This window comes from Nanorana parkeri, unplaced genomic scaffold (assembly GCF_000935625.1).
Source record: "Nanorana parkeri isolate BGI_ZX_2015 unplaced genomic scaffold, ASM93562v1 scaffold292, whole genome shotgun sequence".
Lineage (NCBI taxonomy): Eukaryota > Metazoa > Chordata > Amphibia > Anura > Dicroglossidae > Nanorana > Nanorana parkeri.
In genome coordinates, this window is record NW_017306560.1 from 399060 (window position 1) to 415416 (window position 16357).

At 41.1% G+C, this 16357-nt stretch overlaps 1 protein-coding gene across 1 annotated transcript in view; it reads left to right on the forward strand.

Moving 5' to 3' along the window:
* The window catches only part of ZDHHC8 (zinc finger DHHC-type containing 8), a 103551-nt gene extending 87467 nt beyond the window's left edge, over window positions 1-16084 (forward strand). The window contains exons 10-12 of the mRNA XM_018557621.1: window positions 1447-1556; window positions 2761-3794; window positions 15443-16084. Coding sequence (XP_018413123.1) covers window positions 1447-1556; window positions 2761-3794; window positions 15443-15623 — 1325 coding nt within the window. The 3' untranslated portion in view covers window positions 15624-16084. The remainder of the gene's footprint in view (window positions 1-1446; window positions 1557-2760; window positions 3795-15442) is intronic.
* Window positions 16085-16357: the final 273 nt, after the last annotated feature.

Here is a 16357-nt window from a genome sequence, read left to right on the forward strand (position 1 = left end):
TATATATATATATAATGTATGTGGGCTCTTAATGCTTTAAAGCATTCAGCACATAATGTTTTCTGAGCATACAGCAACATTAAGAAACCCCCCTGTTATTTCAAGATGCAGGAAAAACCTACTGGATCCACTATGACCAAAGCCAGTAACATGCATGCTCAGAAATGTCTTCCAACATTCTAGTAGGGCAGTGGAAGTCATCTGTATGTAGCAAAATGCTATCCTTACAATGCTGACTTTATCTTTGATCTTTTACTGCGCAATATTTTGTGCGATTTGTACCCAGCTACGTGTAAATGTCATCATTAGATCATTATCGTAAATCTTGCTTGTTTAGGTCTTTAGGCATTTTACAGAGACACAAAGTTTTTGTCATCTGGTTGCATTATGCACAGAAGTTACATCATATATATATTAACAAGCTCATTTGATAATGCAAAAAGCAGCAATGACATGCACAATGCAATAGCTATTAGCAGCCGGTCAGATTTTACTTTTTTGTTTTTAGGGCAGTCAGAACAGTGACAGTATGATTCCTACACTTTGTTCATCTGACCGTAGTTGGGCACACTGACCATTTGACATGTAGACTGCCTCATTATGTGTTGATTTCAGTTCTTTCCAGATTCTGAACAGCTATTTTAGCTGTAGATATGAAAGCAACTGAAAAATGCAGATGTGGTGACAGGACTAGGCTGTATGTAGGATACATTTTCTGTTTTAACACCAAGTAGAAATTCAGTGTCGCAGACTGCATTAACCATCTGTGGCAATTAGGAACCAAATATCAATAACCAGATTAAAAGGTATGTGGAATCACAACCTTCCCAAATCTGTGACATTTTATTTACAATTGTTATGTAGTTGAATGCTGATCTGAGCTTATCAGCCATTTGAGGCTAAGGAGGTTGCTTGCAGATTACTTATAGGAAGCTGGTTGTGTGTAGTAAAATGCCTCCACCTAGAATCCTAATTTGATTTTTTTTTGTTTTGTTTCCCTATTTCACATTTACAGATCTGTGAATAATATCAATACTTTTAGGCCACATGCACATGCAGATAAAAGCTGCATCTGCGTATTCACGTGGCAAAAACCTGCAGTAGCCACAGCTATTAGCCCTATGTGCATTTGGCCTTATATATAACAAATTGAAATACTCCTCCATGTGCTTTCAAAAAAAAGGCACAAAAACGTGTGTCCTCTAGTTCTCAAAATGTAATATTCTCACACTTCAAAACCATCTTTATCTATACGTAGAAATACAGTATATCTCAGTTTTTCTTTCGATATATGTTTTGATATTTTTTCATTTTGGAGCATCCACATTATTCTTTTCTATTTTAATTCTACTGAGGTCACAATAGTGACATCAAAGTAACATTATTTATTTGAATAACAGGTTTTTCCCCCCCTAAAATGTTAATTTTATGTATTTCCACTTTTAGACAGTGGATTATCACCAAAAATGATGAACCCCCCGACTCCAGCCATGTATAAATATCGTCCAGGATTTGGAGCAAACCCCAAAGTTCACTACCATCCAGCTACGGAACAGGTAAATAGCAAATACATCATGTGACCTTTGAACAATGTCCTGAAATCATTAGTCGATGTTTTAGAAAAACTGTCACATGACAAACAATTTGTATTTGTACTCGCAAAACTGGTATCGGTGCATTCCTTTATATTTATAAAAACAAAATCCTACATTAAAACAGATGTACAAATCCCAGAAGCTCCGTGTGCTCCTTACAAATGACAGCTGTCTCCTAACTTTTGAGTTTTTCTCTAGTCTAGTCTTGGAGCTCAAAGTATCTGTACTTGTACCGAGTACTCTACTTGGTATCGGTGCATCCCTAATTATTATATATCATACCCCTTCTTCGTCTTTTTAGTTGCATTGGTTTTTGAAACTCATTCTAGATCATAGCTTGGCGCCCTGCCCTGCCCTTTACTTGTTTCTTTGCAAATGTCCTTTTAGCTTGTGAATTGATGGGATAGGAAGGTTTCCACTGGAAGTCTCCGCATGTAAATGGAGGTGCAGTATTTTATCCCACACTGTACCATGCACTAGGCATTAAAGCCCAGTCTCTCCTCTTATTTGGGTGCAGTGGATAGTAATGCCGGTGATTAAAGACTAACTCCAGCAGAAGATTATATTTCATGGTCTGGTGGACACATTGGTGTTAAACTTTTTTTTTTTCACCGCAGGAACACTAAGCTCACACTACTAAGGGGTTGACCAAAAATATGGTACACTAACCAGTTGACATTTGACTGGAATAAATGTGGTCCACATAGGTGGGACCTACTCTCTCTTGTACAGAGAACTGACATTCATGAGGAGTCACTGGCTGCGAGTGACTGGAATAGACTGGCCCATAATGGTCAGTTTGAAGAAGGGGAGAAAAACACCACTTGGGATGGCAACAATGCCTTTTTACAACTACCTAGGCAGGTGATTTTATTGTTATTGTTTTCACAATGTATTTGTGTAAAACTATGGCTGCATAATGCAAGCAACCATTATAATGCCCAGTCTCAATAAGAGTAAGATCTGGCTTAAAGTGCACTAACTGATTTCCTTCTAAACTTCAGGAGCAATATTTTCTGTTGAAAAGTTTAAATTACCCTGTTGTTTTAATGGCTGGAATCCCAATTTTTATTCAATTACAGACAATACAGTTTTATAGTTGTATTGGTAAACAAGGTAGCAAGAGAAGCTGTAAACGCACGCTAAAGTATTCCTCTGATTACAGATTGCTATGCAAGAATGTTTAAAGGACAACGTTTTTTTGGAGGAAGATTGCCGCACTCACGATTATCAGTCGGAACCCAACCTAGATTTCCAAGAGTATCGTAAGAACTCTCTGCATAAGTCTTACCAGTCATCCCCTCTGCAGCTAGACAGCTTCACTGCCAACACTCGCTCGCTGAGCCTGAAGAATTCTGGGCGTCGTGAGTCAGAGAAGATTCCACTCCAAATGGTGAAATCCGAGGGTGACCCAAATATACCATACAAGAGTGTATTTTCCCCCAATGCCATCTCTAACCGTAATGGGAGCTTATCTTATGACAGCTTGCTCAACCCAATGTCTCCAGCAACCGCTAAATGTACTGCACACACTGCCGCTGGTTCTGTGGGTTACCACTCGCCATACATGTCTGCCAAAATGTGCCACCTACGAGGAGCAGAGCGCCAACCGGTGCAGAGTTTCAGCCCTGTACTGAACAGGGCGTCTGGACATCAGCGAGAGCCTTCCCCTGTGCGCTATGATAACCTCTCCAAATCCATAATGGCCTCTATCCAGGAAAGGAAGGAGATGGAGGAACGGGAAAAATTACTACATTCTCACACAAATTCTGTGTTTGCAGACTCAGGGGTCTATGATACCCCGAGCACATACAGCCTACAGCAGGTCAGTTCACTCTCAGAGAATCCTCGTGCTGCTTCAGGACGGTATGGTTCGAAGGACAATCTGCTGGCTGGGGCAGTCACTTTCAGTTCCAGAAATCCTATTCTTCAGTCCTCTGTGTCCTCTCTTTCCAGTGGAGTCTCCAGAGCACCTAGGACTTCCACCACTTCTTTACAGGCTGACCTAGCCAATAACAATATTCAAAGTCACCAACCCTTACAAGGGCGAGTGAGCAATGGGTCATACAAGTCCCCTGGCCATCATGCTCCATCATCACCCTCTGGTATACCTAGGTCTCCCTCTTATGGGGGAGCAAAATCTGTCACATTTCTTAACACCATGGAATTTGCAGAAGGACCTTCCATCACGGGTCAAAGGTAAGCTGTTCTGTTATGTAGCTTTGTATGTTTGGATTGCAACTGCATTAAATCACAATGTGCTATTATATAAAAGAATATCTGATCTGAGCTGTAGTTAAATCGATAAAACCTCATGAGCTACTGTGCTGAGAATGTATGTTATACCTTCATATGTACATAAATAGTGCACTGCGCTTGTAGGTTTAAAACATGCATAAAAACACCATTAAAAAAAACCTTATAGCACAATGTGATATTCCACCTAAAGTGCTTATAAATGTAAATATTTTTCTTTTAAAAAACATTCAGTGATGATAGTGACATGCCAAATAGCAAATTCTTATCATACACAAGTCCACTATAAAAGTGACATGTGCAAGACAACAAAGTCCATAAATCACTCCAATCCGTGACTCAAAGACCTCAATCTTCAGTGCTACTTATAGTCCTCCTTATTCACCCTCAGTGTTATCCCAGTCAGTCTACCAAGTACACTCAGAAAGGAAACGGATACAGCCTCATCGCATAGTCTATAAAAACTACTCACATGGCCAATCAGCAGGTTGTACCACCTATCAACGCATTTCATCGCCAGGACTTCCTCTGGATGGTGCACATGCTGATACCAACAAGTCCTTACATTTTAGAGCAACACTAAGGCGTAATCTGTTTTTCAACCATTAGGTGTCCTAGTACATTATTTATTCTCTAAATCCGTGGTTCTCAACTGGTGGGTCGTGACCCTCCGCCATAGCGCGCAGCACTGTCAGTTCTCGTGCCGAGTAGCCATTCAAAATATGCTGCCTGGCGTCGAGTGCCAGCTTGAGGTGGGGTGGGCAGGGGGTGTATATCCATGAGGGAGCTCCATCCATACAAGCATTGCTTATAGCTCCCTCGCGTGACCTGAGTGACATCACATTCTGGCTCCCGGCACCTCTACAGGGAGTGCAAGGGAGCTGTACAAGCAATGCACATATGGATGGAGCTCCATCCGGAATGTGTGTGTGAGATTGTGTCTGTGGTTGTGTGTGTCTGTCAGTGTTTTAATCGCAAACTACCACGCAATCGCACCTACTGTTCTGGTGCGGGAAGTGCGTTGCATTGCCATTCATTTGAATGGCTCCACAAACACACCTCCCGCCCACAGTTTGATCGGAACATGCAGTACTGCATTGCGATTAGTTTTTCTCAGGACCCACCAAGGACAAATGTGGGTCCTGAGGTTATACAGGTTGAGAACCACTGATCTAAATGGTTTAAAACTTGTAATATCCTATACAACCTCCTAGATGGTCTCCACATATAGTAAAAAAAAAACCAGAGATTAAAAATTCTAAAAACTGAGATGAAAGTGTATATATATGTGTGTGTGTCTGTGTATGTATATGTGTTTGTATGTATATGTGTGTATGTGTGTGTGTGTATATATATGTATATATATATATATATATACATACTTTCATCTGTTTTTAGAATTCTTTTCTGTTTGTCACTATATGTGGAGACATCTAGAGGCTGTATAGGATATTACAAGTTTTAAACCATTTAGAGAAGATATAATTGATGTACTAGGAAGACACCTAATGGTTGAAAAAACAGATTACGCCTTAGTGTTGCTCCAAAATGTAAGGACTTGTTAGTATCAGCATGCGTATCCATCCAGAGGAAGTCCTGGTGATGAAATGCGTCGATAGGCGGTGCACATGCTGACGTCATCACGTCACTGAGCAGCATGGAGAGAGAGACTCTGGACGGACGCTGTTTGATCTTATATGCGATTTGTTTTTATTGGCCATGTGAGTAGTTTTTATCTTTTTAATAAAGCGTGGTTTTTACATACTATGCGATGAGGCTGTATCTGTTTACTTTCTGAGTATACTTGGGAGACTGATTGGGATATACCAGATCGTTACTGATATTATCTATGGAAGTGTTACCCTGGATCATTACTGGTTGGAGTGGGGGGATACTGAGAGGAAGCCTACACTATACTAAAACAATATAGGACCATCCTGCAAAGGGGTCGTTCATTAGTGGTTAGTGCGGACCCTGCATTATCACTGAGGGTGAATAAGGAGGACTAGAAGTAGCACTGAAGATTGAGGTTTTTGAGTCGCAGTCACGGATTGGCGTGATTAGGTCTCGTTCACACCTAGGCGTATTGCATATGCGCGTCTGTCGCGTTTTTACCGCGATTCGCGGTAAAAAAGTCACGCGTTTCCGAAGGCTACTTCCCAATGGAAACGCGCAACAAAGCGGCCCAAAGTAGTACCTGTACCTTTTCAGGCGTGGCCCGTTTTGTAGCGCGTTAGGGACGGGCGGAAATACGCCAAGGTGGGAACGAGACCATTGAATACAATGGGATTTATATTTTTCAGCGTTTTGTAGAGCGTTCGTCGAGCGTAGAACACGCTACAAAACGTTCAGGTGTGAACGAGGGCTTATGGACTTTGTCTTGCACATGTCACTTTTATATTCAATACAGTGGACTTTTTTATGATAAGAATTTGCTGTTTTGCACATGTCACTATGATCACTGAAATGTTTTTTGATGAAAAATATTTACGCTTATATTCACAAGCACTTTAGAGTGAATATCTGTTTATTAAAGGTTTTGCAGTTTACAAAAGTAACAAAACAATATAAACATAACAAACATGACTTGTATCCAAACACAAACCAGAACAAAGACCCTTTACTACAGCAGTAAAAAACCAGATTGGGGTCTAAGTATGCCTATGTCAGCAAGAAAGAAACAAATTCCAAACTAATGAGGAAAGTATTCAAACAAGGTCAAACGGGAGAAGAAAACAGAAGGGAGGAACAGTGAGAAGAAAAAAGGAAAGAGAAACCAGAAAAGGAAACTAGAACATTGTAGAGAGCGGAATGTAGTCGCGGTGAGCCCAACCACAAGAAAGATGAGAGCTGGCAATAAGCATAAGCACTTTATTTAGATGGAATATCACATTGTGCTATAAGGAAAGTATTTTATTTGGTAGTGTTTTTCTGCATGTTTTAAACCTACAAGCGCAGTGCACTATTTATTAGAGGTGCACCGAAATGGAAATTTTAAAACCGAAATAAAAAAAATTGTCAGGCTGAAACGGAAACCGATACCGAAAATGTTTTTTATTTTAATTTTTTCTAATTTTTAAAATATTTTTAGGGCTGGGGAAAACCCTGGTTCATTTTATTACTATTATTACATATTATTATGTGTATAGGCCAATGTAGTTGGATCTGTATGTGCGTTTATAATTAATCAAACAACTATGAATGAGTGGGGGTGATGTAGATCACTCCCATTCCTTCATAATTGAGCATATAGTTAACATACCATGTCCTCAATTATCTACAAACACTCAGCGATCACTGATCCCTGAGTGTTTGTACCTCGCTCTCCTCTCTGACACGCTGTCACAGGAGGCGGGGCGGTGAAGGGAGGAGAGCTCATCCTCCGGTGACAGCGCGGCCTGTCTCCGCCCACACACTGCTCTGCCGCACTGTGATAGGAGGCTGAGCGGTGTGGGAGGAGACGCTGGCCGCTCGCAGCGCTCGGCCGTCTGTGACACTTTCTCGCTTCCCCCGCGGGGACACAGAGCAGCGCCCAGCAGGGAGGAAAGAAACCTGGGATGCGCCGATGTATCGGCAGGAAAATGGCACTTTCGGCACTATGCCAAAAGTGCCATTTTCGGGCCGATATATCGGTGCATCCCTACTATTTATGTGCTATTAATATGTTTAAATATTTCCAAGATCAGAATTTTTTTTTTTTTATCATAAATAATTTACAAATGATAAGAGGACATCAGCTGTGAATGAGAGATTGAGTTTATGAAGGTGTTATAAAAGAATAGCGGTTGAGATGTGGAATGCCTCTACATCATGATGTAAAAATCCATAGAAAAAAGACTGGCTGGTGTTCTTACAAAACATGGCTATAGCAATTAGATTAAAGGAAAAGATGGAAAGACTTCAATCCATGACATTTATCCCCTTACAAAGTAACAACTTCCTAGGACTAGTCTACACTTTTTTCTGGCATTACTGCCTTTTTGTTTTGTTTTTTTATTGCATTACCACAGTTTAACAGCACTGTGTTGCAGACATGTGGCCTCCGTAACGTGCACCTGATGAAAGTCACAAGTCTGAAATGTTTTACTTTTATGATATGATAGTAAAAAAGTAGTTTTTTAGAGTAATCTAAGAGAATACAATTGGGCCCCAGGATTTTATATTGCTTAGTTTGTTGATCCAAAATGGCTGATATCACCCCAGCTGATATTATGTTAAAGCTTTTCAACAATTTAGCTTTTTCCTTCCTTGCCTGCTGTATATGTCAAAGGGTAAACTTGGTATCTCCTAAAGCCAAAATAATTTTTTTGGGATAGAGTAGGAAGAATGTCACATTAAAAATATTTCTTTATCAGTAACAATATGGCAATACTATTTGTGTGAAGTAAGGCAACTAGGGAGAAAAATAATTGGGCACCACAGTGGCGTAGTGGTTAGCGTTCTGCAAGGAGTTTGCACGTTCTCCCTGTGCTTGCGTGGGTTTTTCTCTGGGTACTCCGCTCTCCTCCCACACTCCAAGCACATGCTGGAAGGTTAGTTGGCTCCTGTCAAAATTGGCCCTTGTATGCATGTATGCATGTGGGATAGGAACCTTAGATTGTAAGCTCCTTGAGGGCAGAGACTAATGTGAATGTGCGCTGTGTAAAATTGTCTCGCTGTATAAATACCGGTGGTAATAATGATTTTTAAAAAATTAAGGGCTTAACTACATTAGCAATTTATTATTTTTTGCAGTTTCCATTTTATGCTACTTTAGTAATTTAACCTTTTGTTGACAGTCGCCTTGAAATTGGTGTGTTGTAAATGAGATGATTGGCAAGAAGGTGTTAACTTGCTGGGTGGCATGGGATTAAAGGAAACCTGTGCTGAATAAGTATGTTATCATTGCTGATCTTCTGACTAATTGCTTGCCCATTTGCTTTAGTAGTTTTGAGTGCCCCAAGCATGCTTGTGAAGTCTGTTTTGCACACATGACAGCAGTCAGAGGCTCTATTGAGACAAGCGATTTATACTATGAGAGTGTTTCTCTTCTAACAAGTTCTTTGATATAGTTAACACTCCATGTCCCGTAACATTTAAAGAAGAAACTACGGAAGGAATGTCCCTTGGCTTCCTCATGTCCTATACAGTGTATAGGACATGATGACTCGCAGGACCTTAGACAGCTGGAGCGAGATGGCAGGGGCTGGTCTAACAGCCAGCTAGCTGCAACAGTCAGGTGAGTATTACTTTATTTTAATCCCTAGACAAAAAAAGAACACTTAATTCATGCAGTTCGGGGGTAGCCCACTGCAAGGGTTAAGAAATTTTGTGCCCAGGGTTCTTCTTTAAGATGTGCATGGTGATGCCCCATCAGCCTTTATTATGGCATACTGCCCTGCTACACTTGTAGACTGAGCCTCTATATGTTTTGCTGGTATAGGGCATCCATAGGCCTGACAGTTTTCTGGCCTTCCCCCTTCCCATTTCATACAGTACAATCCAGCTGGATTAGATCACCCTAGTGCATATTACCTACAACTTCTTTTTACTTCCAATTCTCACACTTACACACCCCTTCCTTTTTTTTCCCCCTCTCGGCAGACCTCTCAACTCTTCCCGTCTGTTTTCCCATCCGTCCTCCCCTCAACCCTTACCTTACATTCCCACATAGGCCAGGTTGGGGAAATTTAACGATCACTTTGTAATATGCACAAAAAACAGGTTTTCTCTCACTTGTTAAAGATGCTCGCTAGACACATGCAGAGACACTAATGTGGTCTTGCATCCACACAGGGACAAACATGACCCCAGCAGACCCACTTCTGCTGCCACCCTGCTTCCAACATCTAGAGATCTCAAAGCCCTTAACAATATGATTTGATAGATTGGTGGAGAAATGTAAATGCTCACAAAAGACTACATGTTCAACTTTCACCTCATATCTCCTTTTCTTGCATAGACCATTTCTTTATGTATGACTCTCCTCCCCCTTCTTTCTGCAGCAAGCAATTTCCCTGGTCATATCACGACTCCATCTTAGTCACCTTGAACACCATCACTCCCCCTCCCTCCTTATTCAATTAGGTCCTAAAAGATGTTTTTCTCTATACAACATGCTCTGCGAGAATTCTTTTAACAAAAATACCGATTCAGTTTTTTCCCCAATTACACTTTCATAGGCACATAAAGTGGTTATTGGGGAGCTCCCTAATCGGAAGGCTTCTCAACAAAATAAAAACATAGAGAAGCACGTATAAAAGAACTGGAATCTGATTATGCCACCTGACTGCAAACAGAACACCTCTATCAAGAATTAAAACTGCACTAGATCTCTGCAATACACAAGCTGCTTTAAGACGTATCAAATGATTAGAACACAAATTCTATATAAAGGAAACAAGCAAGCCGTACTACTTGCTAATACGTTACAAGACCCAGATCACTTGTTTTAAACCTATTCACATTAAGACAACAAAAGAAACCCTTACCAGTAACCCTAAACACATTCATACCATTACTCAGCTTCAAACCTCTTCAACAAACAGCTGACCGTTTTTTTTTTGCAAATATTGACTCTCCCAATGTCCATAGTCTTTTAAGAAATCTCTTCTGAAATTATTTTGTGAAAACTCACTTACTCTCTATGTATGTATGCTCCCTAACCCAACACCAATACTGCCTCATGGGTCAGTTTCCTACCTATATGCTTGATCAACCCAGATATAAAGATACTGGCCAAAATTCTTGCTTTCAGATTTAAGCTCTTTAATAGACAAAGACTTAAGTCGGGTTTCTCCCCCTATACATCAAGCAACAACATCAGAAGGATCTTACGTTTGATTCATATTGCCAAACAACTTTTTTTCCTTGCCATGCTCTTGTCGTTGGACATCATAAAAGCATTCGACTCCTTGTCAAAGGAATACCTCTTCTTCATTCTGGAGATACAGGCACTGAATTCCCACCAGTCTGCCTTCATAAAGTATTTTGTATACTGCTCTCATACATTCCCCATAGCTAGAGGAACATGATAGGGATGTCCACTTTCCCATAGTCTGGCTATAGAACCACTAGCTCACCTAATCAGAATGAATACTGATATCTCTGAGGTGAAGGTGGCTGGCCATCATCACAAAATAACCTTGCTTGAAAATTATGTCCCATCTCTATGTTCCTTTTATCTCTATCCCTAACCATTTTCTCACCCTTCAAAAATTTGGTGTAGTATCTGGATTCTCTTTTATCAAAAGCAAATCGTAAGCACCTAATATATAATTTCCCACATCCCTGTAAAACCAATTGAAAGACCGCTTTGTGTTCACTTGGGTTTCTTCCAGGCTCCCTTATCGAAGTGTTCTTCTCACCAAAGGCTACAGTATGCTGTATCCATCCAAATATCCCCACCTTTGTAGACAATTACACAGCTCGCTGTACCAATGGAAAGAACACGCCTGCAAAGTAGAGGAGTTTTGTTAAAAAATGAGTGATCTTTACAGCTGTGATTTTGCCTAGGCAGGTTATAGGAGTGTAGCTGTAATGATGACTTTAACTAAATTCCTTTACTTTGCTGTGTGTTACCAATACATATCCTAACCTGTTGAGCACTTTAATCCTGTAGTCTTACGTTTACACTAGATCTAGAACTACAACAGCATGGCACGTATTGTAGCACCCGAAGGGATATGGGGTTTTGGGAATAGCGCACATGTTTATTTACGTTAAGCTGACTACATTCATAATGTAAAAAGTTAAGCTAAAACTATTTACACTTAAGACAGTATTGTGTTTTAAATTAGGAACCTCGACTGCTTATGTAATCACATTATACATATGGTTTAAATATAAAAACATGTCATTACATAAGCAGGCTTTGTTAAGATTATTTCATAATATATACAGTGCTGTGCAAGAGTTTTAGGCACTTGCTATCCCCCCTTCAGTCTATCATGAATGCTGCTGCTAGACTCATCCACCTAACCAACCACTCAGTGTCTGCAACTCCCCTCTGCCAATCCCTGCACTGGCTTCCAATCACCCAAAAAATTAAATTGCAAATATTAACAACTTACAAAGCTGAGGAATCCCGCTGTTTACATTGTATTCTGCCAGGTGCCGCCAGCACCTGTCTAAATACCCAATCAGAACTCTGATCGATCGAGGAATGTTGCCTGAAAGGGAGCCGACAACCCCACACATAGTGCGAATTTCAGCCGGTACATTAAAAACTGTCCGAAATTCAACCAATGTATGGGCACCCTTACACACAGTTTTTTTTTTTTTATAAACTTGGCAGGAGGGTTGTTCCCATCACCTAGGAAGACTAACCACAAGGCTATCTCAGTTGCTTTTGTCTATGCATATAATCCCAGACTGATTCAGTGGTGTTGAGATCAGGGCTCTTTGTGGGTCATACTATCTCAAGACCCCTTTTTTGTTGTTTTTGGTGAATATATTTTTTTGACTTTGGCTGTATGTTCGGGGTCATTGTCCTGCTGCAAAATGAATTTAGGAGCAATCAGACACCCCCCTGATGGTATTGAATAATGGATAGGTATCTGCCTGTACTTTCCAGTATTGAAGAGACCATTAATTCTGCCCAAATCCATGTGTCGAAATGCAGCCCTGAACCTGCTCGGATCCTCCAGCATTTTGCCTGTGTCCTGCATGCACATCGTTGTACTGCTCTTTAGGCCTTTGGTAAACAAAATGCCTTTTGTTACAGCCAGATATTTAAAATGTGGACTCTTCAGTCTAAAGCACTTGCTGCCATTTTTCTGCACCTCAGTTCTTGTGGTTTTTCTTTGCTTAGGCGGGTCACTTTTCTTCATTTCAGAATGATGGCTTTTTAGCCAAAAGTCTTGAATGAAGACCACTTCTGACCAGGCTTCTGACAAGGGTCCTGCTGGTTTCTGCCGAGTGTAAGGTTATGGTGCCACTGGACATCTTCTGTTTGCAAAGGGCAGTCAGCATGATGTCTCGTCTGCTGCACTAAGTTTCTGCCTGTGAGAGATTTCATTGATGCAGGAAGACCACCATTGCTGTTGTCAGTCTTGCAATTGTTTAAGATTTTTTGCATTGAACTGTGTCCTGTGGTACAGCCGATTCTGTTAGATTTAATGTGATTTAACTAAATGTTATTTTGATCATTAGCACTTGTTTGGTATAGCTCAGGGGTCGGCAACCTGAGGCTCCGGAGCCGCATGTGGCTCTTTCATCCCTCTGCTGCAGCTCCCGGTCCAGGGGCCGAAGTACCGCAAGTGCAGCCGGTGCGGTGGGGGTGGTACGGGTGTAACTGCACACTGTGTGCTGTTATTTAATGTAATTAGAAAAGTGGATTATAATGGGGAACGTTACACTGTAATGTTGCCTTTTTATAATCTATTTCTCTGATTAAATGATTAGACAGGGCCGCTGTTCTACCAAAGTTTGTGACTAGGTTGGAATGTGTGACCGGTGACTTGTTCACACATTTCAATGTAATCCCGCCCAGTTTTTCTGCGGTGGAACATGTGAACGCTAATAGGTGAAGCATTCCAACGCTTTCTCAGCTGTTCCAGGGCAGATCGTCATCGCAAATCGTATGTAAAGGAGAACTGATCTGCCCTGGAACAGCTGTTCGGTCCTGAAATGTCACTTCTATCCGACTTTGTGAGTGGGGTGGAATGCGAGATCGCACTCAGTCAGATAGAAGTGACATTTCAGGACCGAACAGCGGTTCCAGGGCAGATCAGTTCTCCTGCACATACGATTTGCGATGCCGATTTGAGTCCGGTGCGTTACTAAGCCCTGAGTCCGGTGCGTTACTAAGCCCTGAGTCCGGTGCGTTACTAAGCCCTGAGTCCGGTGCGTTACTAAGCCCTGAGTCCGGTGCGTTACTAAGCCCTGAGTCCGGTGCGTTACTAAGCCCTGAGTCCGGTGCGTTACTAAGCCCTGAGTCCGGTGCGTTACTAAGCCCTGAGTCCGGTGCGTTACTAAGCCCTGAGTCCGGTGCGTTACTAAGCCCTGAGTCCGGTGCGTTACTAAGCCCTGAGTCCGGTGCGTTACTAAGCCCTGAGTCCGGTGCGTTACTAAGCCCTGAGTCCGGTGCGTTACTAAGCCCAGATATACCTATATACATGCTATACATAGCATAAAGGTAAAAAAAAAACTATACATGCAGTGTTATCTTCGTTTTAGATGTCAAAAAGGTTTTGTGGCTCCCGGTGTTTTCTTTTCTGTGGGAAACCGATCCAAATGGCTCTTTGAGTGTTTAAGGTTGATGACCCCTGGTATAGCTGTCAATAAAAGCTATTCCATTATTTTTACCAAAAGCACCCTCACCTTATTGCTTTTTTCCCCAAGTGCCTTAAACTTTTGCACAGTATTGTATCTCCGTAAAACAAAAAACTAATATATTCACTTCGTCACATTCATCAATGGACATATAGAACTAGGAATGCTACCATTTAGGCATTACTGTGCCAGTAATAAATGGCTTACAGGGAAATATTGTATTTAGAGTATTTCTTCTTCTCCTGTGTCCACATCAAAGACAGTTACATAATTCTTTTGAACATTGGAGATAATTTAACAGATGGCATTTCTCAGAATATGTTTAACAGTAGCAGTACACTGCATATCAATTTTATTGGCTGTAGATTTGTCATTGTCAAGAAAGGTCTGTATTAATAGGATGCAGACATTATATTGTTAATCAAACCAGTCTTCAAATCTTACCATCACATCACTGTGACTATTGGTGGCATATGAGTACAGATTTGAGAGACACTTGGGCTGATCTACTAAAAGAGTTAAGGATCTTAGCTCAAACAATTGAGCAAGGCTCTCCTAGCCCTCTTGTCTTGAACAGTATTGTAACTGCACTGTCTCCCTTTGTTTTGTAAAGCCCTGTGCACCTTTATACATTTATAAATGTATAAAGAGGCTCTGCCTCTTTGTCAAGCCTCAATTGAAAGGGCAATAGCTTTTAATTTCAATTGAGGCTTGACAAAGAGGCAGAGCCTCGAAACGCGTAGCCGCCGGCAGTGGACACTACCCTTGTCCTGCTCTTTTCATTCCCCTTTGTTTTTGACATTCCTGAGACACCACCCCCACAGACTATTGGGGTCTCCATACGGTCCGGCACTAACGCTGCCTATACTCGTGCAGCCGCGGCTCAGCCTGGCCAGCTGAGTTCACGCTGTTCATAGATCACCCCTGACAGTCCTCGGTTCGTTCCCCTGCACATTTTCCCGGCGCTGTAGGACCAGCGGACACACGATATGCTGACAACAGTAACGTGAGTGGTTTCTTTACAGTAGTGGCGCTTTCTTATTGTGTGAATTTAGTCATGATCAGTTACTAGTATTCCTCCTTTTTTTTGGCACACTTGACAAAATAATTAGTGTTCAGCTAAAATATTACCAGTGTGTAACAGAACCCTTCAAGGTCAAAGCCACTAACCTTTTCACAGCCAGGCACATATTTGATATTGGATAGGACTGTAATACCCTTCTAACGGTTATTTTTTTTTTTTAATGTATGTATTTTGTATGAGGCTAACAAAGTAGAGACTTGGTCGTTTTTCTAATTTAAATAGTTACTATATAATAATCTTATCTTCTCTCTAGGGAGGACCTGAAGATGCCTCATAGTAAGATAAATGGACATCCAAAGGGATTATCAAGGTCTGAGTGTCGGCTGGGATCCACATCCAGCTCACAAAGTAACATCACAGTGAGTCCTTCCAGGCATTCTAGTGTTAAGAAGGTAACAGGAGTTGGAGGCACTACATATGAAATATCCGTATAGAACTCAACATGCCTGCAGGTGATGAACTATTAATATACAAGGCATATTTTCTGACCGTACAGAAGACATAAACTATGGAGAGAATTTATAAACGGTCAATGGGAGCTTTAAAACCTGAATGATGAAGGACTCATATAATGAGAACAGTGGTTATTACAGAGAAGACTGGCGATCATCGGGAAAAAAAATGAAACAAAATTAAGCCATTGTACGTGTTTCTGTCCAACAAAACAAGGATGAAATGTTGTTTTAAACTTGTGATGTGAGAAGAGTGGGACAACTATTTTATTTTTTTATTTCAAGTTTTTTTTGTTGGTAATGGAGCAGAGTGAAAGAATTCCATCCATGAGAGATTTCCCAGGAAATATGGATCAGGATCGAAAACTGCCCCAGGTGTTCTCTTCATTCTCTTCATTCTTTACATTTTTTAACCATGGTGACAAAAGTGTGTGTGTGTGTGTGTATGACTGTATGCACTAGAAAAGCTGTTCTTTTGAGGAGTAATGCAGTACCCTATACTGTTTTATTGTGGAAGGTATATGGAGCAAAAAATAGCAGAATAGTGTGAACACAGTTTGTTCCATCCAGTAGCAACTGAAGCGTGTTGGGTAGAAGGAAAACCTTCAGTGAGGCAGGGTGTGGTAGGCATTAGTCTTGCATGCCTCCATGCTTTCCGTTTCACATCGGCCTCCAGCATTCTATGCCTGCTGTAGCTGTCCATCTCAAAGACCATT